This window comes from Aphelocoma coerulescens, chromosome 3, assembly GCF_041296385.1.
Source record: "Aphelocoma coerulescens isolate FSJ_1873_10779 chromosome 3, UR_Acoe_1.0, whole genome shotgun sequence".
Lineage (NCBI taxonomy): Eukaryota > Metazoa > Chordata > Aves > Passeriformes > Corvidae > Aphelocoma > Aphelocoma coerulescens.
In genome coordinates this window covers 41,714,070-41,739,598 of record NC_091016.1, presented here as the reverse complement: position 1 = coordinate 41,739,598, position 25,529 = coordinate 41,714,070, and the positions used below count along the sequence as shown (strand labels likewise).

Below are 25,529 nucleotides of genomic sequence, written 5' to 3'. Positions count from 1 at the left end.
CATCATCCTCCCAACAAATGTTGAATGCTAAGTATGCTGACTTTCTCACACATTCTGCTGACCAGAAAGAGCTTTAAATAGCTGCTCTCTCCTGGGAGGGCAATTCCTTCGTTGAATTCAGAACTTGGAATAAAAAACAAACCTCTAGGCTCCCTGTTCCTCACACCTCTCCCTATTCCATGTGATTCTCTCTAGACCACTCAAGCAAGGCAAGGGAAGGTACACACATCAATCACTCCAACACAGGTGCCCAGCAGCTTCCATGGAAGCCAAGTGTGAGATACATTGTCTGAGCCTGTACTTCCCATCTTGTCTGGTCCCTGAGGCCTGTGCAATCCTTCAGGCTTTCTGCATTTACCACACTGGAATCAGAAGCAAAGGCATCATACAGTAAGTGGACAGCAATGCATAGCAAATTCTCTCTCTTTAAAACCGTCCTTTTTAACTCTCTTCCTTTATAGTGTTCCTGAAACCTGTACTGTGGTTGTTTTGCAGGATGTACCAGTCTGGTGTCTACTTAAGGCAACTGTCAAAGGAAGAGGTAGGATGTTGTAAGGGAACACACCAGCCAGCCTCCTTTCACCACCTGCAATTATCCTAAGTAAACTTTTGCACATTGTGGGTTACTTCTAGAACTCTTTGATATTAACTTATCTGCTTGCTAATACTAAAAACTGTTGTATAACTACTGCAGTACTCTTCATGGTTTTTTCCTTAGAAGTGCTGAGGTCCTTCTTCATTTGAATGTGAATGCCCTTTAAGTCTCTGAACTTTACACATCTATAGTTATAAAAAATGGGCCAAATTCATTTTTCATGTAAGCCCACTGCTGCCAAGGGACAAGTTTGCTCCACAGCGTTATTTTGTTGTAGGAGAGCAGATTTATAATATTACTCATATGTTTGAGTGATCTGAGGCCAAAAAAAAAATCTCATTTTCAGGAGCTGTGGACTGAAACGCATGAACGTTAATCTACCAATGGCAATATCCACCACTAGAATGCTGTCCCATTTCAACATTCGGCTCTCGGGCAAAAAGGATTGTTCAGTTCTACTGTCAACATTTAATAAGAATTATAGGAACTAGTTCTAGAAAGACAGTCAATCTAAAGCTTACCCTTAGGTCATATATTGGTTCATTTTAGTTTACAAACAGTAGCTTACATCTCACTCTTACCAGACACTTCTGCTTCCCTCCATCCCCCCTATTAAACAAACCAAAGGAAACCTATGAGTTCAGGCAATAAAACAGTGTCCTTACATTCACTGAGCCACTTATTAGGATCCAGCATCAGGTACTGTTTGGTCACCTCCAGTTCTCTCATTAACCACTCATACTTGGCCTTGACCTCAGCGATTCTCTGCTGGCGATGCTCCAGGATTTTCAGCTTGGCATTGAAACATATCACCTCCTGCCAGCCAGGAAAAAGCAGCAGGGAAGGAATAGGTGAAGAGGAGAAGAAATACCCAGGTCCATTCAGTGAAATGATCTTCCAACCAATAATACTGACAATGAGCCATTTATTTTGGAAGGATATGAATCACTGCATGAAATCATCCATCATCTGCTTTATTTTTATTGCTTTTGTTTGGTTTTCATGTTTTCCATCAGTGAGCTTTGGAGACTTTGCAATGGTAGTTAATAATAAAACATAATAATTAATAACAGGCAGCATCTTGAAATTAGATTAACTGTAGGAAAACATTTCTGTTTTTTCACCACGGGTTGGCTAAGAAAATCTGAGCTCTTGGGAGTAGGAAATCCATTGGTTGCTGCATTGAAAGCCTAAATACACCCCTGTGCTTGGTGCATAAGTAATGCATTAGTCATATTTTAAAATAAGAGAACTGGTAGCAATATCAAATTTGAAACATCCTTAAACAAAGGGAGTATGTTATGAAAAGCTCTAGCAATTCACAGTCATTAATAAAGAAGATATATTTTCTGTAGAGATCTGGGGCACAGTAACAGCATGAGGTGCAGTGCTGGAGACAGCCAGCCTGGCCTCGCATGACTTCTGAGGGGTGGCAGCCACCAGGACGTGCAGCAAATGAAACCATGCTGACAACTGTGCTAGCATGGAAGCAATTCCAGTAACAGAACTATCCTCATCCAAGCCTGTGTGAAGGTCTCAACGCTATTCCACACTCTCCTCTGTAAACAAATCTGCTGCGTGGGTGAATTGCAGTGGAAACCCCACAAGTTTCTCCAAACATCGCAAATAGCCTCAACAAGTGACAGGGGCTAGGAAGAAAGAGTGCCTTAGAATAATAAGAAAGTCTATAATCCACCGTTACTCTAAAATACTCAACTTCAGATACTCCTCCCAATCTTGTGCTTTAAGTGCTGACCTTTGCAATTTACGCCACCCAGGAGATTACATGGATTGCACTCACCTTGCTGTCCCCACCTCGCCGTCGCTGGAGCCTCTCCACATCATCTATCTCATAGACTTTGATCTCAAAGGGCTCCCCCAGCCCCCGCTGCCCACTCCTCAGTGGCCCATCCACCCAGCGGACCCCGGGGCTGTTGGCAGGCTTCCTTGCTGGGGAGGTGGTGTCAAGGGATAAAGCGGGAATAAGCCTCCTCCTCTGTGAACCTGCAGGTGGAGAAAGTGCCATTGCATGTTAGCACAGTTATTGCTTCTCCTTTCTATTGCAGAGAAGTCTACAAATGATATATATTTGGCCTTCTCAGACATAGAAGAAAACAGAGGGAAAACCCAGGGAGGCCATGGGAGCTGTAGCTGCAACGTGCAGTACCCACTCACTATGAGTGAGACCCTCAGTGTTCTTTGGTGCCTGACTCCAGGATTTGACACTCAGAGGGCACAAGTACCCTGAAGTTCACAGAGCCTGTGCCTGCTCCCCATTGATTAGGTCTCAGCATGTACAGGTAAGCTGATGAAGGACCCATCCAGCAGGATGGAACTGGTCTAGCTTAGCTTTCCTATCTCTTTACTGGTACTGGCTCTTACAGTTAAAGGACAAGCATTAGCCAGTCTCTGCAAAGATCATCTCCAGGAGAGGTGTGGGTTTAGCTTTTTTTAATCACAGCACAAAAAGTGCTTTGACAGTCAAGTTCTGTTACTGTGCTGGAGTTGGGTGCCAGCATAGCACCACCTAGGCCTTTGCACAACACCTCTGTAGGCTGGCTGCAGCAGTAAAGCCAGCAGAGAGGACAAAATGCCTGCAGTAAGTACATCCAAGCTTTGTTACATTTGCCTTGTCTCTACTCAGTAGAATATTCCTCTAAAACATTTCCCATTTACGGACTTACTGATGGGCAAGACAGGAGCAAGACCCAGAGGCTGGAGGAAGGGTCACTGTGCCCGCTTCCATACCAGGGCTCGTGCACACCCATCCTGCTTTGCAGCACCAGCACAGCCAGTGGGAGCACTGCAATAGCTGAAGATGTACATGGTTGATAAAGCCTATGCTGCATGGAAAGCACCTGGCACGTGAGATGCCAAGTCAGGGCCTACGGTAGAGCAAGGAGGAAAATGTGTGTCACTGGCCTAATGACAGTGGTTTGGTGCAGGAAAGAGCAAAAACACACACAAAAAAAGAAAAACAACTGGTTGCATTTCCTTGTTTGGTTTAGTACAATCAGAGCAATGGCATGGTTTAAAAAAAAACAAAAACCAAAAAACTAAAACAAAAAGTTTTGCAGCTGACACAGGGTCTTCCCTAGGACACAGCAGGGATAAAAAGGATGGGGGAAGCCAAAAACAAAAGCTGGAGCCAGCAAGTTTGAATGAAACTATTAACTCTCTTGGCTGCAAGTACAAAAGTGATGCCAGCCAGCAGGGAAGCGATGCCGAATGATCGTGCAGATTTTATTTTAAACACAAGATAAAATCATTCATAGGAATTTCCCACATTACATTTATTGAGACTTGAATGTAAATAGTTTCAACATGTCTGCCAATTTGGTGCTTCAATAAAAGCTAAAAAAACCCCAAAATGTCTATTGATTGCCTGATTTTTGGATTTGCAAGTAACAAAGTATTGCCTAGTTTCATTCATGGGAGTCTGCTTCTGTGCTGATTTTGAGAACTATCACATCTTATCCCATGACTTCAGAGTACAACAGTCTGGGCTAGAAACCAGTAGGTCTGTGTTAGGGACCAGTAATTAACCTTTAAATTCTAGCTTTAAAATGGATGAGAATGGTCTATTGGAAAGCCTAGTCTACAGAGTTTTTATTTGGATGCATCTGAGATAACTAAATGCAGGAAAAAGAGAGCACAGCCAGAGCTGATTGACAGAAGCTCTGGGTAGACAGGGAGCCCTACAAGGCCCTTTTATACCTAACAACCTGAGATCTGGATTGCCCATCCTATGACACTTACCATAGTTGTGTTTATTGCTCAAACTGCAGCCCAGCAAAAAAACTCATGCCAGAACAAATGAAGCCTTACAAATACCAGCAAGCAGGAGTTATTTTAGTTCTGTGGTACCAGTCACTGGAAGACAACGTCAGCATTCCCCTACCTTGAATGCATTTCAGTTAATCTCTAGATTAAACTGCCTGATCAAGAGAAGAGTCAGATCCTGATAAAAGGAAAAGCAAGACCTAACATATTACCATAGCCAAAACTGACAACAAGAAGAGAGACAGTTTGGGAAGACCACAAAAAGCTGCAATGCTAAGGGTGGCTCTTGTCAGCAGTGCTAGAGAAAGGTAACCAAATGCTGTGAGCAGCTGCATACTTGAAGGGGGGTGAGAAACCATGGTGCACTATTCAATTTTGTTACATGCAGGGATAGATCCTGAAATAGGTTCAGCCCTTCCTGGGAAACAAGACCTCCGCTTGCTTAGATGGGAAGGGCCCTGAGTATCATCTTAGTGCCACTCAAGATCGAAAGGATTCAGGCATTAAATATGTTTTTAAATATTTTTGAGGCTTTTGGCCATGGTGTCTCACAGGAGCAGTCTCTCAAATTTTGTCGAGTGTAAATACAATCTCTCTGCTGTTTGACAAGTTTTAGAGACAGCGATATCTACAAGCATCAGATCTGACCTTCTGTTTAATGCACCCAGTGCTGTTAATTATTTTTACTTTCTGCCCTACAATAATGGTCACATCTCCTTTCCTGACATGCCTTCAGATTAGCTCTAGCACTTCAAGAAAGCAGCTGAGCAGACTGGAAATTCCTTCTGCCCAGCTCTCCATGCATGGCCGGATTACGATTAAGGTAGTGCCTTTTTCTGTGATGCTTGATTCTCTTCCTCTTTTCCCCACTGTGGCTGTTAAAACCACCTTCTTGTGCAAGGAGGCACTTCTAAGCCAGCCCACTGGAAAAAGTGACTCCAGCCAAAGTTGAAGTCCAGGTCCAAGACTCTCTGGGAATGCAAGTAGATGGCTCCAATGCACCTTGCCACATGAACAGCATCAGGCTCCTACTTGGGAGCAAAACAAAACAGATTGCTGGGGTATGAAGTCGAGGGATGATGGTAAATTTTTCTGCATTTTGTTCCCATTCATATCCATTTGGCTCAATGGGAAGCAGAAGCCTGCGGTCTAGAAGGAGGGCTCCAACCTGAGGCTTCGTTTAATAGCGCTTAGCCCTTGGTAGAGAAGCAGCTGAGACTGCAGCAGTGGCAGGAGACATTAACTCATTATGTTTTTCTAGCCAGAGCTCGTGTCTGGATTGCCTGTGGGTTATGACAACAGGCCAGGCTGCAGCTCTGGGTGCACTGAGATCTGTGAGATCTGTGGATCTCTTGGGCAATGCAGCAGGGCAGAGCTGCCTCACACAGCAGCCTCACACAGCAGCCTCACCACCCTCTGCCAAGGGGCTCCTTTAGCACATGGGCAACCTGCACAGGGCTTCCACTGGCTACCTCTGTGTGAGACACAAAGGAGAAAGAGAGATGTCTGTTTATCTGAGCCCTGAATGCTGACTCAGGATGATTTCTGTGAGGCTTAGAGTGCTTTGAGGAGAAATTAAAATGAAAGACCTTCTTCCTCTTTCCAGTAAGGCAAAACTGGATCTAGTTTGTTCTAAACATGCACTGTTTAATAGGCTGTTTATTAGCCCAGTGTCACAGTTTGGCGCTGGTTAGGTGCCAACACCATGAAACCTATTTGCCTCTGCTATAGTTGAGCAGAAAAGGGCAAGCAGGAAAAGGAACTTCTCAAGGTCTCTTCTTCCTTAAATATGTACATCACAGAGGCATTACCAGCTTGTTTAATTGGTCTAGCAACCTGCCCATCAAACCAAGTTTCCCTAAACTGCTAAACTACCACACCCAGGTACAGAAAATAATGGTGTCTTTTGATAGGAGACTACTGTCACTGACCTGTCCATTCAGTCCCTGGGTTTTTTTCTTATTTTACCTTAACTGGGATCAGTAAGGAGATACAGCCTAAGCAGAGCTTTGGGTAAGTGTCACAAAGCAGCTGACAGCTTGCTCATCCATAACACACAACAATTAAATTGTTAAAATTAATGCAGCTTTCCATTCATATAGAAAATATCCATCTGAAGTCCCACATTTATTGGGTGCACTTGATGGAGTTAGGGTCTCATCAATTTCGACTGTATAATAAATAACATGCTTTGTGGGAATTACAGCACACCACTCCTCACACTATTCCCCACATATGACTCATGAAGAAAGTGGGCAGCCAGGCAGCTCAACAGGAGCAGCTCTCGGCACCCTCTCACCTGTGCCCCACCTCTGCAAACTGCCTGACCCTCCCACCATGTAAATAGAATTCATTCCTCCATTAAAAAAAGAAATTTATACCAAAAATCAATCTGAAAGAAATCCAGTAAAATGAACCCAGGGCAGAATAACCACACATTCATTTATGACCATGCAGTATGTAAAGCAACATGCCATTTGCTGAATGCCCTGAAGGATATGTTTTTCACTTAGTTTGATTTTATCCACTCTCAGAATAACCCCTCTTGAACCTAGCTTGAGAATGAATAATCAGGCTGTGAAACAGCCATGAAAATACACAGGATACAAGATTTGCTTTTGCTCTACTTTAAGCTATAGGTTAAGGTTTGGCCAGGTTAAATTTAAGATAAAGAGAGTAGCACAGCAGTGAAGGTGTGCAGTGTGAAAGTAGATCTGAATGAAGAGTGGCACTGAAGCCACAACATTTCAGGAAAGGTAAGCCCAGAGGAGCCTTAAGGTATAAGAAATACAGACCAAGGAATGTGAGGGTAACTTTAAGGATAAGAAGACACACTGACCTCAGCAAAATTGCCAAACTGCATAAGGATGTGTGCTCATAAAAGTATGTGTTGACCAGGGCAAAAGCTCTAAAAAGTCTGGTTTTGCTTAAGTACTGTATATTTTGGAGTGTTCCCCTTAGGCTGCTTTCCAATCACACATTCCAGAATGAGCATCTTTTTTGTGAAAAAGGTAAAGGCAAAAACTGCAAATAAAAAATATTAATGAAAAACAGTGTGATGCATATCTCTTCAAAGCAGGATACATCCAAATGGGATACAAAACAACTGCTGTCCTAGAAATTTCAAGGTGCTTCAAACAGAAAATTAAACTGTAACTTGATATATCATAGTTTCAGAAGTTTATAGTGTGTGCTCAAAGGCGGGATGTGGAGCCAAAGCTATTCCCAACAGCACTTAATGTTATGGGATGTAAAATTGCCTTTCTGTACAGAACCTGTTCTTCAGCATTTTGGTTTTTCTCACCAGACAGTCCAGGGAAATTACAAAAACCAGACCTGGCTAACTAGAGCAGTACCCCTAAGCTCACACTCTTCCTTCTGTGGCTTTATTTCCGAGAAGTATTGTGCCTCCAATAGCAGTAGCACCAATGTCAATTGTGGCATCAAACTTTGCTTACTAGCAAAGATTATTTATCCTGTTTCCCCTGCTGCTCCTTGTTGTCTGACAACACGGCTCCTGCTCTGTTTGAGTTGAAAATGTGACGCTGACTTTGCCTCTCATTCTTATTTCCTAGTGGGATCTGCCCTTATGGTCAATTGTCCATGACTGAACCAACTCCTCCCCTTTCCTTTGACCTCCTTTCTCCTAGTTTATTTTATAGTGCACTTTGCCCAGTGCAGAGCACACAGCTATTCACGCATTTTCATCCAGTTTGCACAGTTCCGCTCCTGAAGGGGAAGTCATTGCCAATGTTTTCAAGTGGAAGGCCCCCCTGATGATGTGGGGACTTCACCAGAAGTATTTAGGGTGGCCATCTTGAGGTCAGTATTCCAAACACCAAAGAACCAAGGCATATATTGCCAGAAAAATCTAAACAGCATTCGCTCATCCTCACAACTCAGATTACACAGATTGCACAGAAAGGACCACGTTGCACCCAAACACCTGGAATAGGATACACTGAGAGGATCCATCATTCAGAAGAAAATTTTCTATGTCCATCTCATAATTCAGGCCATATTCTGTATTGACTGTTATGCAAGCCCACTGTTGTGAATTGATAAGAAGTACAAGGACACTTGAGACAAACCACTATTTCCTGTATAGGGGAATAAAGCAATGCTTGTTTATAATATTCCATCCACACCTATACTAGATATGTTGTTTCTGTACCAGTATGAGGAATACGCTGACATACAGCCAACTTCTAATTTTTTTCTATCTGTGCAGTTCATTTCTATCTACCCAGTTCATTTCTTAACCTTGCTTTCTGAATTACTGTCTTATTTTAAAAGGAGCTTTTCAGGGCAGTTTAGAGCTGGTGAATGAGCACTGTTGAAACCAGATCAGAAAGCAGGCCTCCTGCGGTGTGGCAGGTTGACAAGTAATCTGGGAGATGCTCCAGGGAAGATGCACATCGCCCACAATTCCTAGCAAAAAAAACCAACCAGAGTCTCTTCGAAACATTTCTCTTTCTTCAGGCTGGATTTTGGTTTAACAGGTATTTGTCAGCATTGTGGCATTATTTAAGAAGCTGGTTATTATTATTACAGTACTGCATTGAAGAGCTGCTCCAGTCACTTGGACAGCAAAGGCAGAGGCTGCAGGGGGAAGGGCTCTAAAGCCAGACCATTAGCTCCCAACAGGACAGTGCTGGAGGCATTCCAGTGAGCTAATTCTGTGGCAGTGTCAGGAGCAGGTTTTATTTACACCCAGCCTAATGGTGTGCGACTCAGTCATGCATGTTACATGGAGCCTTCACCGTGCACAATAGCCTGCTGCCACTTCCTCTATTAAATCATTCCTATGTTCATGTGGCTGAAAGCTCAGTGCTGGCATGCAGTAGTCAAGCGTGTAAAAAATGATTACTCTGATCCCTTTCAACACAGATTTGCTGCATGAAATGGCCTGGCTTTGACCTGGGAAAATCAATGCTGTTGTTTTAATGAACAAAAAAAAAAAAAAAACAAAAAAAACCCAAACTGGAGCTGAAGCCTGCACTTCCCCTCCCTCTACTCACCCCAGGGCTGTCCAGTCAGCAAGTCACATATATAAAGTGGTAACCTGCATGCAAACAGCATTTTTGTGTATAATTCTAAACATCCTTTGTCATGGTAAAGGTATAATACAGGATATCAATTAGCTACCATCACTTGTAAGCAAGTTAAAGTAGAAATGTTGGAGGTGCCCTACAGCTGTCTGATACAAAGGGCAATTTTTGGCTCCCCACACTGTGCCTTAGGCAGTCTAAACATGAACCAAATTCCTTTTCACTTGGATTCAACAAGAAAAGCTCAGACTCTCTTTGTTGGTGTTTTGTTTCGTCATTATCATTTTGGCCATGTTTCAAAATGTGAGGCTTTGCAATATTGGTTGGAGACAGACTTTTGTAATTTACAGTCCATAGATTCAGCCTCTGGCTTTTTCTGCTGCTTTCATAGACAGGGTAAGTGCTTCCAGAGAGTAAATATGTTCGAGTGTAGAGTTTTCAGGTTCCAGGAACCTCTAAATCTCCATCTTTAAAACCATCCCACTAGTGAAACCCAGAACACACTAGCATGAGAAAAAAGGAGGCCAATTTTAGATAATTAGTCATGTGTTAACAGTCTGTCTTTTTATTAAAGTGTTTAAAATCATGTAGCAATTTGCTCTTCTTTGGTGTTGAAAGTTAGTACTGAGAAAGAGCTGCAAGGAGTCATGAAACTTCACTACCAGTGTCATCAAATGCTGCAGCAGGAATCTTTAATTACCTATAGTCAGACAGTTCCCCATGCAAAGAAGATGAAAGCACGTGCACAAACACACACACCCATACACACACACACACAAATCCTGTCCTGGACTGACAAAAGCAGGATCCTCCAAATGCTGAGATATGCAACTCCAACTCAGGGCATAGGTTTAAACTTCAGGAATTCAACCTTTGGAAACCTTAATATTCCCCGTCTCGTTTCTACTTGGCCTGACTTTCAATAACGTCTCTTAGGTTTTTGTTTTCTGAGGTTCACTGATATTTAACATTCAGGAAAATGTTAAGTATCAGTGGCCTTGACTGACCCAACTGGAAAGTGCTTTTCTGGGAAGGAATTTATGCCCAAAGTCTCACGTCTTTGAGCTGCCTACTTCTGTCTCACATCTTTTTCTCATGCCCCAGTCCCAGGTCTGTTCCCATGAGAGGGCCTGTACACACCCACTGCAAGGCAGTGGTTCCCACTGGTACCTAATGGTTGCTGCTCACTTGCTGCTCCCCCAGGCCTGCTTGGCCCACAGATCACTGCCCTCCGTGTTTCACCGTTGCTGCCAGCACCAGCAAAGCTCCAAGCCCAGACTCAGCTTCAAAAAGCCTCAACTAGAGGAATCAAAGGAAATACACTCCTCAGCAGAGGTCTGTCCCATCTCAGCAGAGGGCTGCAAGCAGTGACAGACTGCAGCCCCTAGGTTTAACTCAATGTTACAAGGATGGGGACTTTCTTAGGTACCCAACCTTATCTCATAGGGAACAGCAAAGAAAACAGCTTCAGGAAGATCTGTGTGATCTCCATAAAATGCCTTGTTTATGATGAATGATCTCAGAACCCCTCCTGTTCTGTTGTTCCCATGGAAGGAGGTTTCCTTACAGAGAGTACTGAACCACTGTAAGGGACAGGAACCTGTAAATAACATCTGTAGGAGAGGGCAGAAAAAACTAGAAACAACTTATTTATGGAAGTAACATGAAAATGCAAACAGGACTTGGCTTTACTGGGTAAACCTCATTAGAGCCTGGACTCTTCCTTTGCTATTAGCTCACAGTGAGTGAGACCCAGAGCTAACACGAAAAGCTGCATCTCTGAAATCATCTGGTCATGTTTTGCATTGAGAATAACTTTAAAGCAATGCCCACATACATCCAAACTAAGCTCAGGAAAAGATGCTAAAAATCAAACCAGAGGAACAAAAGGCAGGTAGATATCACTTCTGATCTAAGGACCCTGCTATTACTCTTTTTTTGTACCAGCATTATCTACTTTTATGAGCTGGTAACAACAGAACACAGAAACTACACAAGTTGCCCAAGGTGATACAGTGAACCAGCAGCACACCAGAGAATACGACACAGATCTTGCAAGTCCTAATTTGCTGCCCTGTCTGCCTCCCTCTCGTATCTGTTGCACCCCCGGGATACAAATACAGCTTTGGTAAAACTAAAGTTCAACCAGAATGCACTTCCTGAACACATACAGGAGTATGTATTACAAAAGCACCCTTATCATTGCCTTTCCATGGAGTGGCACTGGGCCATTGCACTTGGAATTTCTGAGGAGTTAAAAAATAATATATAATTGCTGCAGCTTAAAACTGTACAAACTATGCCCTAACACTTCAGTGCCCTGCTCAATACAGCACTACCTACCCAAGAGAGAGGAGGCTGGAGCCAGAGACAGAAATAAGGCTGAGATGCCAATTGTTTCTTACAGGGAAAGGCTAATGGAGTGAGCAAAGAAATCAAAGTAGAATGTAGTTGTACAGATGATTGCAGGCAGAGAGGGAAAAAGGGCCTGCCACAAAAAGAAAATAACAAATGAAACTCTGTTTTCCATTGCTCAGCAAGGGCAGGGGAGGATGCATGGCAAAGTCAGTCATTGTTGAGGTTAGGAGTCGAGGGTGCCTGTAATTTAACCCTGGCTCTGGCTCTCACTTGGCTGGGGCATTAGGCAAGTCAGTAACAGTCTCTACCTTCATTTCTCCATCTGTAAAATGGGGTCTGGAATAATACTTACACCACAGGGTGGATTAAAGAGCAGCCATACAAAACTTTGAAACGTACAGCCATAGATCAGGGCTAAATAGCTTTGTTTCTGCCACAAACAGTCACTTTGGGCCAATATATGCTGACATGATGTTACAGAACCAATGTAAGATGTTAGAAAAATGGGAATGTTTATTAAATGCATACGTTAGCTTCAGGGGAAAGGCTTATGTGCTTCATGAGGCAAATACATGATTTTTCAATAGGTACCAGAATATAAAAGGAATTTTTTTATTATTATTATTTTCTTCTAATTTTGTACACACGGAGCTTTGTACCACGCTGTCCGTGAACTGTACAGGTAACCAGGCAGAGTCCAAAAATTAACCTAAGGCTAACAGTGAATATGAACTAGCTTTATCCTTCAAAAGCTGTCAGTGCAGGCCTGATACGTCATGTATGACATTCAGGGCAGAAGCACCTACACATACAAATAATGCACTTAAGAGCACTGCAAGACAAGATCTTAATCTCAAGAAAAAATGATGTCTCTCCAATGTGTCAGAACTTCAAAAGTAATTGTGAGATCTGCTGGTGATTCTCTTAAAGACTCTTTATAGCTCCTTTTAGAGGGGCCTTGGGCTGATTCATGTTGATCGTGTCTGACAGCTAGCATTTCTGTTAATGATAATCATAAATAAAGTGGACAAGGTTGCCTGACCTGAAATGAGCATATCTATAGTGCCATATCCATTACAGCACAGTGGATCTGTGACCGCAAATCAGGAAAGGTCCAATGCTCTTGACATTTTGTATTAAAATAATATCTGTCTTTTAAGATCTCAGAACCTTTGTGTGCTATCTTTTTTCATTAAAAAGTGTTCTTTAAGAGATAACACTCACACTATAAGAAAGAAGATGTTACAGAGGATGAAAGATTGCAAAACTTTGCATTTTTTCATTATACAATAAAAATACATCTATGAACAGCTCTATTCTCCCTTATATCTTAACTCCTCCTTCATGTTCTCCTGCATTGAAGTAATAATCCTGGTTTTATGCCATCATAAATCTGCTGACATGTGAAAAATTATACTATTATCAAACACATCAAAACAGAATTATTATTTCACTGCTGCAGGACCAAATGCAAACAGGAGCTGGGGTATATGAAAGTGAAGCCTGATTAATTTCTGGGCAGTGGTTTTCTGCTAGAAATAGGGATGGTGGTAAAATTTGAGTTTTTAAAATTTCCATAAAACCCCTGGATGCACTTATACACAAGTCATTCCAAACAATACAGGAATTATTTGCTGATATAGGAGATCACTCTCAAAAGTAAAGTATCAGAGATGATACACTGAGAATCTCTCCCCATCAGGTGACATGCTGAATTAAGAGAGAAGCTTTGTAAATTACTGTAAGGGAGGTCAATGTGCCAGGCTATGCTGAATCCACTGGGGCAGGCAATTTCCAAGGACACAGACAGGCCCTTCACTGAAAACTCTCCACCCCAGAGATTCATGTCCAGCATCAGGCAGATAATTGCAGCATTGCTGACAAAGGAGAGAGGAACTGACTCACACAAGCAATTAGAATAAAGAGGTTAATCTCTTGGCCAGCCAAAAAAAAGGTGTAGTTGGGGAAAAAGACAGGTCAAATGTTACACAGCAGTAAAAAAGCAGCAAAGCTAGGACTCCTCATGTTCCCTGCCAAAGAAAGGTTTGTACTTACATCCTCACTTGCTAATTTTGCATACCTCCACTGCATGACAAAACAGTGTCACTGTTCTGCCAGGTAGGCTCAAGGGCTCTTCTTTCCTAGTGTGTCCTCTAGACTGGTACAAGAACAGTCTTAAACCTGAGTCTCAAACAGATCTCTCCTTCACAACTCCCTTTTCATGACCACTGACACAATATTTAGTCCTGCACAGGGGTTATCAAAAGCCAAAGCTGTGAGCCAAAATACAGCCCTGGTATAACATACAACACACACATCTGCAGCTTGTCTGTAATTAGAGCACCACAAAGACAATGCTTTTGTCACTCATATCTCCAGCGTTGTCCAGGCTCCAATGTGCTATCAAAGCAGAGAAAAGTAAAATGAAACAAGGAGTTTTGTGAGCATCAGAGTAAACAAATCCTGGTCCTCTAGTGATTTAGTTTGGAGATGAACTCTGGTGTCTAAAGAATCCAGAGGCTCTGCCTGAAGGTTTCTTAGAGTATTTTTGTAAAATATGTCCCTTGGGGGAGTAAGGGGGGGGCGGGGGTGTTCTCTAGTATCTAGCTTGGTCCCTCATCTGCACAGCTGCCTATTTTCACAGAACGTGATAAATTTTTCCATCTAAATGACCTGTGGAAAAAGTCCATATTAGATTGGCAGTTTCTCCACAAGACACAATCCAGTTGTCAGTTTACACCCACAAATGCTGTCTCTGTGGACAGCTTTGTTTTCCTTTACCACAAGATGCAAGTCATCTTTCTCTTCCTTTCAAGTTATTATTAACAAGTGTATATTTGAAAGGGGCTTTTAGAGGCAGAGCTCCTCAGAAAGAGGAAAATCAATATAGTACCATTTAACTGAAGGGCTAGGAAAAGAGATTTTCTCAGAGGATGCAAAGTTAACTTCAGAAATATTATTTGGTCATTTGGTCTGGTCTTGCATCATGTAGAGTGATCACTTTCAGATGCATCCTTTGAACAGGTACAATCAGCTTTGCATTTATGGATGTTGCTTTAATAGCAGTATCTATTCCATTCACATCTGTGCTGCACATGTTCTTTCTGCTACCACAGTCAAGAGCATAAAGAAAGGGAGAGTTATGCATTACTCTGTTCACTGGAAATTAATTCCAGAGGTGAGTATCCCAGCAAGTGGAATGGCTGGTGAATTAGGAACACTATGAGAAAAGACAGACAGAGCTACTGTAGAAGGAGTAGCTACTGATATTCCACATACCTGTGCCACCAGATCCAATGTCAACATGAATTTTTTTCAGAAGTAAGTTAGGCAGGACTTGCACTACAGGTTAGGAAAACAGCACTCAGGAAAAATGTGAGGTGACCAGCTCATGAATGGTCCCCATCCCTGTTCTGCAACTTTATGAAACTTGCTCTAGTGGAAAGATGTACCAGTTGCAACTGCACAGACTCCTGCTATGACCCAGGAGGCTCTTGCTGTCTAATTAAAAAGTCCTGATGTAGTGTGAAGCTACTGGGGATTATGTCTGAACAAAGATGAGGCTTCCCAATCCATTCCATGATCACTAAAAGAGTTTCAGATTTGCAAGTGCTTCAGTGCAGTAGTTCCTATATATTGTTCTTAATATTATCTATTATTTGTTATCAATAAATTTCTGGGAAAAGGAGCCACAACTCAAATGGCAAGAGTCTCAGGTACAGGATAACATCTTTCAAGGGGCACAGGCACATTTTTGTTCCATCTTCTGTGTGGGAAGAAGAAACTCAAAAGTGGTTTCAGATGTAGGGTATCTTGCACCTTTGGGCATCCAGAGCACACAAGGAGCAAAAGCGGGCTCACAAAAGTTACACCTATTCAGCAAGACTCTGGTCTTGGGCTGGTGAAACCTGTGCATATTAAGAGGGAAGTCTGTGTCCAAAATGCTTAAGAATAACAGTTACATTTCCTAGCCTCATAAAGGCATCTTTCTGGAATCAAATCAGAATATTTGTATAAATAAATACTTGAATGTGGCGGCCATTGGCAACATTAACCAGTTTTTGTTCATCTGAAGTAAACCTAAGTGAAAGAGGTCAGGGGGAGACTCCACTGCAAAGGCAATGCAACCACCCAGGATTTGTGAATGTTCCAAAATGAAAAAAGGCAGAGCCTAAGATACTTACCATGTCCTTTCTTCTCAGCTAAGAGATGGAACTGGTGTTAAACTAGCTCACCCTTAGGGCCAGCCTACCCACTGCCTACTAATCTGCTTCGGTCTGCATCCCTCTTTCCCACCACCACAAGCTTACCTGCATTTAATCGTTTCTTTGGGGTTTTGAGGCTCCGGCACCTGCCACTGGCAGAGCTGCTGTTCTCGCTCATGGAGTCCTGTGCTGAGGAGGCGCTCCCCGTCGCCTCGCTGTCCCTCATCATGCTCTCGTAGCCGCTGCTGCCCCCGCTGTGGTAGAAGAGGGTTGTTTTCCCCATGGCGGGGGGCAGCTCCCCGCTCAGGACACTGCTGTTGTCACTCCCATGGCCGCTGCTGCAGCGGTGAGGTTTCCGAGGAGGAGTGATCTTGCTGTAAGGTGAAGGCAGCATGTGAACAGCTGGCTTCTCATCTGCGGGAAGGCCCCCGCGCTCATCTGTCTCCGAGCCTCCCCGCAGCTGTACGCCTCTGGCACTGGTGCTCCCTTGGAGCAGCTCTGAAATCCGCCCATTGACAGCTCGAAGGGGCAATTTGGAAGCAAGGCTGGAGCCCCGGCTTCTGCTGAGGGACTGCATTGACCAGGACATGTTCTTCCCACTTGGGGGCAAACTGGAGCTCTGCCCTACAGACTGAGGCAGAGACTTGGTAGAGAAGCTGAGCGTTTTGGTGGCAGAGGCAGAGAGGCTGCGGGCCTTGGGACTTGCCAGCAGGAGCTTGCTGACTGCAGAGATCTTTGACTGGCTGGCTTTTGGGGAGGCACCTGCTGACTGAGAGAGGCCTGAGTTGGTGGGTGAGGACATGGCACTGCGGCTGAGGCTCCTTCCAGCCCTAGGCATGGTAGTATCTCTGCCAGGGCTCATTTTGGAGCTCACAGAGGACAGACTTTCTGCTCTTTCCAGTGACAAACACTCATAGTGGCTTCCCGTGGACCTCCCTAGGGAGTTGGTCCTGCTGGCGAGCTGCTCCAGCTTGGCACTGAAGAGCTTGCTGCTGCTGTTGTTGATGCTGCTGTCAATGCCAGGGCCTTTTTGTTTGGCATTGTGCTCCTCAGGGAAGCTGGCCAGGAAGGACATAGGCTGGCTGGAGGGACTGCTCGTGGTGCTGCTGGCTGCACTGTGCTGGGGGCTGGCTCTGTTCTTCTGATCCAAGCTTGACTTTCTCACAGGTGGCAGAGGAGGGGTCCCTTTGGGACGCGTGAGGATGCAGTGTTTGGGAGAGGCCATTTTCTTGTCAAGACTAGCCTTAGAAAACTGGGGGAGAGCAGGAGAACTGACTCCGCTGCTGTCAGTAGAAGTAGGATGGGGATGACTATCAGACTCCTCCACCTTGCTTGCCTTTGGGAACCCTCGAGGCAGGCTACAATTCTTGAAGCCATCACTGGAATGAACAGGGCTTTGAGTTGCAGAGCCGGATGCTGCCACCTCACACCCATCCACAATCCTTTTTAGACTGTCAGATCCTGGGGAGATAGAGGTGTCCCCACTGCTGGTGCTAAACCTGTCTGCCGAGGACTGCTTTGTGCTGTGCTCAGGTTTGGCTGAAACTGCGACTGTATCAGGCCTTGGCCCATCACTGCTCCCAGAGCTGTCCTTTGTAACATCTTCTTCTCTCTTCAGCCAAGGGTCTTCAAATTTGATAACCTTCTTAGCAATGGATTCTTTCCCATCATGGGGATGAACAGCTTTTGGGTCTGCCGTTACTGCCAGTACAGCACCATCAGTCTCTTGAGCTTTGAAGGAATTAACAGCAATACATGGATACACGGTAATGTTTGTCTTCATTGGGATGTAGCCTTCACAGCTGCTAAGGCTTGCGGTGTTTTTGATGGTGACAGTAGTTTTGCCTAGAGCTGATATTTTACAGCCTTTGATGGGTGGCACTTTGCCGAAGGCTTCCTCCCCCATTTCTGACAGTATAAGCATGTTGTCAGTCACTGACTTCTGTTTGTCACTTACACAAATCATGCTGGCACTTTGTATGGTGCTTGCAAACTCGGAGACGGGGGGTTCTGCCATAGCTTCCCCATGCCCATAGCATGCCTGGGCTATGAAGCTGTGGCACGACTGGTCCCCGTCACTCCCTGTGCTCATTTCACTCAACCATGAGCTGATGGATGAGCGCCTGCTGCCATCATCTTGGGGTTTGTCATCCAGACTCAACTTTGGAAGAGGAAGAAACTGTGTGATGCTGACTTCAGACACAGGAGCTGAACTGGAGTAACATTCAAGATCTTCAGAGATACTGCTGATAATACTGACTGGCCTAGAGCCAGAGGCCAAAGCCTGCACAGAGCAGTCACTGTTAAAACTGATGATACTGGTCGGGCGCCCATTGTCAAGGACACCACTAATGGTCAGCTCTTCCACAAGAGTGAACACCAGCTCGTCCTCTCCATTCAGCTCCAGTGGCTGCTGAACAGTCACCATGGTGGTGCTCAGAATCTCCTTCTTGGATTCTGGAGAAATGCTGTGTTGCCGATCTTCATTGAGAACAGTCTCTTCAAAATCCCCATTGCTGGATGACACAGACTTTTTAATAATCTGAGGGCTCATGCCTACAGGTGGGGTCCGGATTTCTGGCTGTAATAATGATTCACTAGATGTCATTGCAGCATCCCTACTCAGGGGAGCTGGTGGGGGAGTGGAGCTGGGCAGGACTCCTTTCTGCGTATAGACCTTGCACCTCTGGGAAGGAGAAGTTGGTGGCTTATACTCAGACGTCTTCGAGAGGCTTGCAATGCCAAGCCGGGGTGAACCCATTGGCCGCGGTTTGCCTTCCACAAATCCACAGGTGTTGAGCCCTTCTCTGCTGCTCTGCAAGCTGGTGCTGTGTGCTAGCGGACAAGAGTTAAGCTCTTTACTAGAGCTGCCTGTTACACTCCTGGGAGAAGAAGGAGTTGAAAGATTGGTAAGAGCTCCAGAAGGAACAGGGGAGTGATTTCTCCTAGTTTTGCTGGGTGTTGTATTTGTATTTTCCTTGGCTTCTCTATCAGGATGCTGACATTCTGGCATCGCATCTTCCTTATCTGACTCTGGTAAGTGGCTAAGCTCTGCCAGCTGGCTTGAGACAGCGCACTTAGACATCTGGTCTGAGCTAAATTGAGCAGGAATCTCTTCAAAGGGAAATTTGTCGGTCTCTTCACTGCCATCTATGCAATCCAGCCTCTCCTGGAGCTCTGCAAAGGTGTTGCACTTCAGGCAGTCTCTTTCAGACGTGCTGGGCCCTGATTCACTAACTTCCTCCAACCTGCCCTCATTTTTGGTCTTTTGCAGAGCAGGAACTATGGGAACAAAGTCAGGGGGACCCTCATTATCTGTTAGTTCCTTGTCAGAAAGGGCAGTGCCATTGGGGCCAACGTAAATCACCGTGTCACAGGACTGCTCACTGCTGGATGAATAATCAGGATCACTTGACAAATGCAAAATAGGGAAGTCTGGGTCCACGGTGTTTCTAGAATGGAAAGGCCTCAGCTGGGTTGGCCTCCGCATCCTGCCCTCCTCACAAGAGCTCTCTCCTCCAGAAGAGCTTGATGTGTACTGCAATATGAGAGAGAGAGAGTCTATGACATTTCAGCATTGCAAGCTGCTCCTTGCACAAACTGCATAGACAAAAAGGTCACGGCCACATCTGAACTGGGAGAACTCTAAACTAAGGCACAGAACTCTGAGGCTACTCATCCACAGCCCTAGGGCAAACACACAGCTATGTTCAATGGAGAACCCAAAGCCCCAGCTCTGAGTCCCACTCCAAATCATAAGACTTCCCAAAAAAAGTACTAAAAATATGAGTTAGGATACCTCCCTTACCTGAGCCTGGCCAAAGAAATCAGATATTTGGCAAAGGTTTTGCTGATTGTGCGTGTGTGAATGTTTGTGTATTTGAAGAGGAACAAGAAAACTCATTACATATGACCCCACACTACCAGTGTGTGGAATTGTGTAACGTGCACTGAGAGGTCTCTGGAGACACAGTGCTCTGACGGCATGTGGACTGAACCCATGTGGACTGAGAGGTCTCTGGAGACACAGTGCTCTGACGGCATGTGGACTGAACCCTTCACTTGTGTCTCTTCAATTGACAAAAAAAGCTTTTGTCAATCTGTAGGTGGCCAATTTAAATTAAATGCATAAAATTCACTCATTCTGCCCAGTTTACATCGTAAGTTGCACAGAAGCAACCAGAACTCTAAAACATGAAAATGGATATAGTCCATCTTCACTCTACTTCTTGGAAAAATCTATCACCCATATTTAGAAGCAGTAGGAATAAAAGTGTCATCAATGCTGACATTGGATACAATTGTTCTGCATTTATTTTGCTCCTGCTCTGTCTGAGAAGCATAGAGAATCTAATTCTTAATTAATCCAAATTTTCTTTAAATCTACAGCACTTTAACTCCTTATTATGTCATTAGCACTAAGAGCATAAGGGAAAATAAATGCTCTCTGACAGCTGTATTATTAAACAAGGTCAGCTTACATCAGCTACAGCAGATGTGTCTGAACTCACTCCTCTGTCTCTGAAGCTGAAGCAATTTACCCCTCTGATACTGCTCTCTGACACTTGCCTAGGACTGGGTACAAACAACCCATACACTTTGGAATTGATTACTGATTTTGTTACACGCTGCTCTACCCAGTTAAGAATCCTTCATGATCCTTCTTCCTCCCTCCTACTTCATTATAAGAAGGGAGTTACACACTGTCTTACCTTAGTTTTCTTTTTCTTCATCCTGAGGACCCTTGAGGCAATCTGGATGGTGGAGAGTGTCTCGGCGTAGTTCCCCGCAGCCGCTGAAATGTGAGCGATCATCGTGGTGCGGCAGTTCATATTCCCCAAGGACTCTCGGAGCAGCATGGTCAGCTTGCTGTCTCTGCAAAATAAAATGAATTAAGGCTACATTAGCCAGCAAGGCTTCGCTTTGGCCATCATGATGTAACTTGGCTCTTGGCAAGATATTTTCTCCTCTTTTTAATGGAATCCTAATTAGTTTCCTTCCTCAGGTTTGCACTATGTTGTGCAGCTGAGCATGCTGAAAGACCCTGGACTACAATTCAAACTTCTCTTCCCCTTTTTCATCTCCTTTTGGTCTTAGTCCTTCTCCATTGTTACCATTGCCAACAGAGAGGTGCAGACCAGCAGTGGAGACAGCAGCAAACACCAAACTGCTGCTCTTTTGAAGTGCACAGTGTGCAGACAAACCCCGGCCCAGCTCTGGAGGACAAGAGGGTACTGGATTAGATTAGAGAGCACAATTTTTTTGTTGCCTTCTAGGGCATTGGGTAACTCGATATTAATAACAGTTAAATCACTGAAGTCAATTTTGGAAGATGCTGGTAAAATACAAACCAATCAAGCCTTCAAACTTCACACAATTGTTCTTTCATATTAGATCTTTTCTTTCACTAAGGCAGAAATCAAATTTTCTGTTCTAGCCATTTACTGTATTGTTCAGCACCAGCCAGCTTTTAAAATGCAGATGCCTTATTGTGGGGCTGTCTGTGACTGGACTGAGAATATGAATCTTAACAGAATAGTGATGCATATATAGTATTTTTGAGGTGGTCATCTAATCCTGTAGTCAGAAATGCATAATGTATTATTTTTAAAGTGACCTTTAGCTCCATGGTGTACAGGTCAGCTGGATGGTTAGCTGGGAAATGGCATTCTCTTGAAGAGAGTCTCCCCTATGCTAAAGATTGTGGATGATGATTACATACAGCTGGAAACAAAGAGAGCAGCAGCCTGATATTTATCTATCTATCTATCTATCTATCTATCTATCTATCTATCTATCTATCTATCTATCTATCTATCTCTAAAGGAATTGCTTCCCCTATTGTAATGATGGTGATACCTTCAGTGGCTACAGATCAGAGTTTTGGGGCTCACTGTTAAATATCAGTAAATGACCCATGGTGCATGTGTTTCCTTGTTCATTCACCTGAAATTTCCAGCTCACAGGAACTCTGCATAAAGCTACAACTGCTGGGAACTGAAGCTATGCCTGCTGGATGGGACTGATGAGCAAACACTCTTGGACCTCTCTTTTTGATTTAATAAACAACAACATTTTGCTGCATATTTTGATGCAATAGCTCTGGAGAGTTCTCATCTCCTGAGGCTTCTCGTACTTCTAGTACTGCAGTTTCAGCTTGACTAGAAATACTGAAAGTAAAACCTTTTTTTGTTTCAGGATTTCTGCTTCCATGTGCTCCAGACACATTGAAGACAGTCTAGTGTCTTTGAGAAGCAAACATCCATAAAGACTATACTGAGACAGCCTCACTCATTTCACTTGTGACCTAAGGCTGCTTTGAATCTACAGTTAATAGGCTGCTGTGTCTCAGGTTAGTGTCCCTCCTTTCCATCATGGAATAATTAAGATGTCAAATTTTGTACATCATTTACTGCCACTCCAATGCAGAGTAACATGGAAATTATTAAACATCTGCACAGAAATCAATAACAAGCCTTTCATTTCCCAGTGCTTCTACCATAGCAAAACATGAGACAACAGGAGAAAGCACAAAAGAATACATTCTAAACATGTTGGTCTCCTGACAATGCATAACCCATGCAGCCAGCATCAGCATTGAGGTGTGGCTTTCCTAGAGATACATGCATTAGGAATGTAAAATAATCTGTGCCATCTGCCTTGTACTGAAATACCCGCTTGCAAGAAGAATAACGATACTGAGGAAATACCTATTTATAATTCAAATGATCCTCTGACATGGATAGGAACTAAAGGGCAGATTTGTTAAGGATTAAAGCATGAACCTAGCAGTAAAAAGTCCAGCTAGCACTGATTTCTAATTTCAGAGTTCGTTCATTCAGCACAGTCTATATCTTGACGCTCAACTTCACCTTGTACCCAGAGAAAATAACTAGCCTCATGTCACTGCTGTACTCTGAAAAATAACATAAAGAGGAAGAAAGTTACTAAATACAGATTCTTGTCAATTCTGGACGTTGTCGTAAGACAAGGTCAGCTGTTCAAGGTTGACTGACCTCTCACAACAGCACCTACTAAGTTCTGAAGGAAAGAAAGAAAGAAAATAAAAGAGAATATAAGGCATTAAAAAGTGTGGTATAATTTTTAACTCACTCTATCCTCTTCAATTACAGTATTGGTAAAACATTTTAGATGTCTCACTGAAATTTGCTTGACAGACAGTATGAGACACAAAGTAGATGCTTTGTTCTTCTGACTGCTGGCATTTCTAGTATTTCTGCCTGAAAAAATGGAAGGCTACGAATTATTTCATTAGGTCATTCATGAGCTGTTATTTGAAAATGCAAAATCTCCTGTGAAAGCAGAAGTTTTACAAAGAGGAGGTCTGCACTTCTGCACTGGAAGGGCTTTGAGAAGCAAGACCTTTGTTCATCCTCTGGCTCTGCAAATTAAACTAAGACAGGAAATTTTGAAGAAAGTCACAGAAGGTCTGCTGCTCCTGGGTGTATGTTGCTCATCATGTTAAACAGAGGCTGGCTAGCTGAAGGTCCCAGATTTCTCATAGCAGCAGGGTGAAATGCATCAATGTCTTCATGGCAAATAAGAGAACTTCAGGAGTGCTCATGGTCTATTTCTATTCTGCTCCAAAAGCAATAAATATTATAGGCCAGAGCAGCACCATTTTATAAACCTGTCTTCATTTAAAATGTATTTCTATCCCATCCACTAATGTTTCTATAGTTTAGGAAATTTACCCTAAACCATCATGATTATGGGGATATAAAACACACAAGAAAATGAAGGTGGGGTCAGGATACCACACTTCAAACTCCAAAGCCTGTACATCAGTAAGTCAATTCTGCAGTCTTTTCAGTACTTAAAAGTCACCTCATTTTTTCCTAACTACATCACTTAGTCTAATAAAATACATTACCTTTAGTTGTAAACTTTTTCTTGCCTAGCTTCTTAGACAATCATGGCTACAGAAAAAAAGCTAATAAATATTATCCACACAGGTAAAAACCAAAAATAAAGTATGCAAAGCTGTAGCTCTGGAAAAGTCCAGAGGAAGGAGCCAAAAAAAAAAACAGGTAAAAACCAAAAATAAAGTATGCAAAGCTGTAGCTCTGGAAAAGTCCAGAGGAAGGAGCCCTGCATGCAGGAAACTAAACTTGGATATCTCTACGAAGTATGTCAGCAGGTACAGTACAGAGGTGCAGACTGCCAGGCAGAAAGCTTCAGTTCCTTCCACAGATTACCGGCCCTCCGTATGGAGAGGACCTCTCTCTTCTTCACTGTACTCCCTTTCCTCCTCTGTTGTTTCCACCCTCTAACATTACAATAGCTGCTGAAGGACTTAGCTGTTTCCCTGATGTTTTTCTGAATCTCTCAATAGGCACCCTAGCAGGTATTGAACCTCCCCAAAAGGGAGATATGGCAGTGCTGCAGTGAGAAGTGTTCTCCTCTTCTGAGACCACCATGCAAACTGGGATCAGTGTAAATTAGTCCTTTCACTTGCTCAGTAAGAAGGAAAGATGTACATCCTCATGCTCCTCTTATACCTATCTGTATTTCCCTTCCTCATGAATGATTAATTATACTCAACTTCAAACAACACACAATCTTACATTGAAGAACGAAGCACAAAGTATCATGATACATTTCCTTGGACGCTGCATAAATCCCAGTTGCCTGTGTACATTTAGTCAAAGTCTTTAATTTCATGACTGGATACTACTTTTGCACTAGAGCCCTGCCTCAAACCCTGCACAGAATAAACAGTGCTCACTGAACCATAAGTTATTTAATCTTTCATTTAATCCTTGCCTTGCAATGTATGGACTTATGCCTTATTTACTGTCAGGACTATACAAACTCTGTTCTGAATCCCAAATGACATTTCTTCAAAGGCTCTCTATCATTTTTCCTTCTCCCTGTGGAGCTCATCAATGCAGTCTATGAACGCCTCTGAGGTGAGGCATATATTCCTCTGATAATACCTGAAACATTGAAGACTTCATTAAGTATTGGTGTTTGGTATGACACACAGATCTTTCAGAGTATTGATCATTGCATAGTCTTCATATCCAAAGCACAGCTAACTTTGACTTACCTTGAACAGAAAATGGGGCAGCTGGTTCTCAATCTGGATACCCAAAAAACCAGGAATGTACAACTAGTAGCCTATCTAAAAATTTTAAGAAAACATTGGCAGAACTAGTCAAGGTGGTACCAGGTCCTTTCAGAATACCTCCCTTCTCTTCCACAGTCCTCCATCCCATCCCCCATATGTTTATTGACAATGACTGCATCACTGTACAGTCCTGATTCATGTCTAAAGCAGGTCCTTTATCTGCCTTGAAAACAGATTATATTTGGGGATGGAGGTAGAACGCTGAAAAGACAACACAATATATAGCCCATTAATTCTGAGATTTCGTGACCCTGTAGCAATTGATTTCATGATCCAAATGCTCTTATTATATGTATTTTATGTAATTTCATGTAGATTTGTGGTTACACTTCAATGAGACATCAGCAAGCCTGGAACACTCTGGTGTATCAAATAGCCTCAGT

The 25,529-nt window shown here is 43.3% G+C and overlaps 1 protein-coding gene across 2 annotated transcripts in view; it reads right to left on the bottom strand.

The window, feature by feature from the left end:
* The window catches only part of KIF26B (kinesin family member 26B), a 285,201-nt gene that overhangs the window by 6,727 nt on the left and 252,945 nt on the right, over nt 1-25,529 (bottom strand). For both annotated transcript variants that reach the window (XM_069009928.1, XM_069009929.1), the window contains 4 exons: nt 20,705-20,867; nt 16,098-19,530; nt 2,397-2,599; nt 1,261-1,411 (listed from right to left, as the gene is read on the bottom strand). In XM_069009928.1, the coding sequence (XP_068866029.1) occupies nt 1,261-1,411; nt 2,397-2,599; nt 16,098-19,530; nt 20,705-20,867 (3,950 nt within the window). The remainder of the gene's footprint in view (nt 1-1,260; nt 1,412-2,396; nt 2,600-16,097; nt 19,531-20,704; nt 20,868-25,529) is intronic.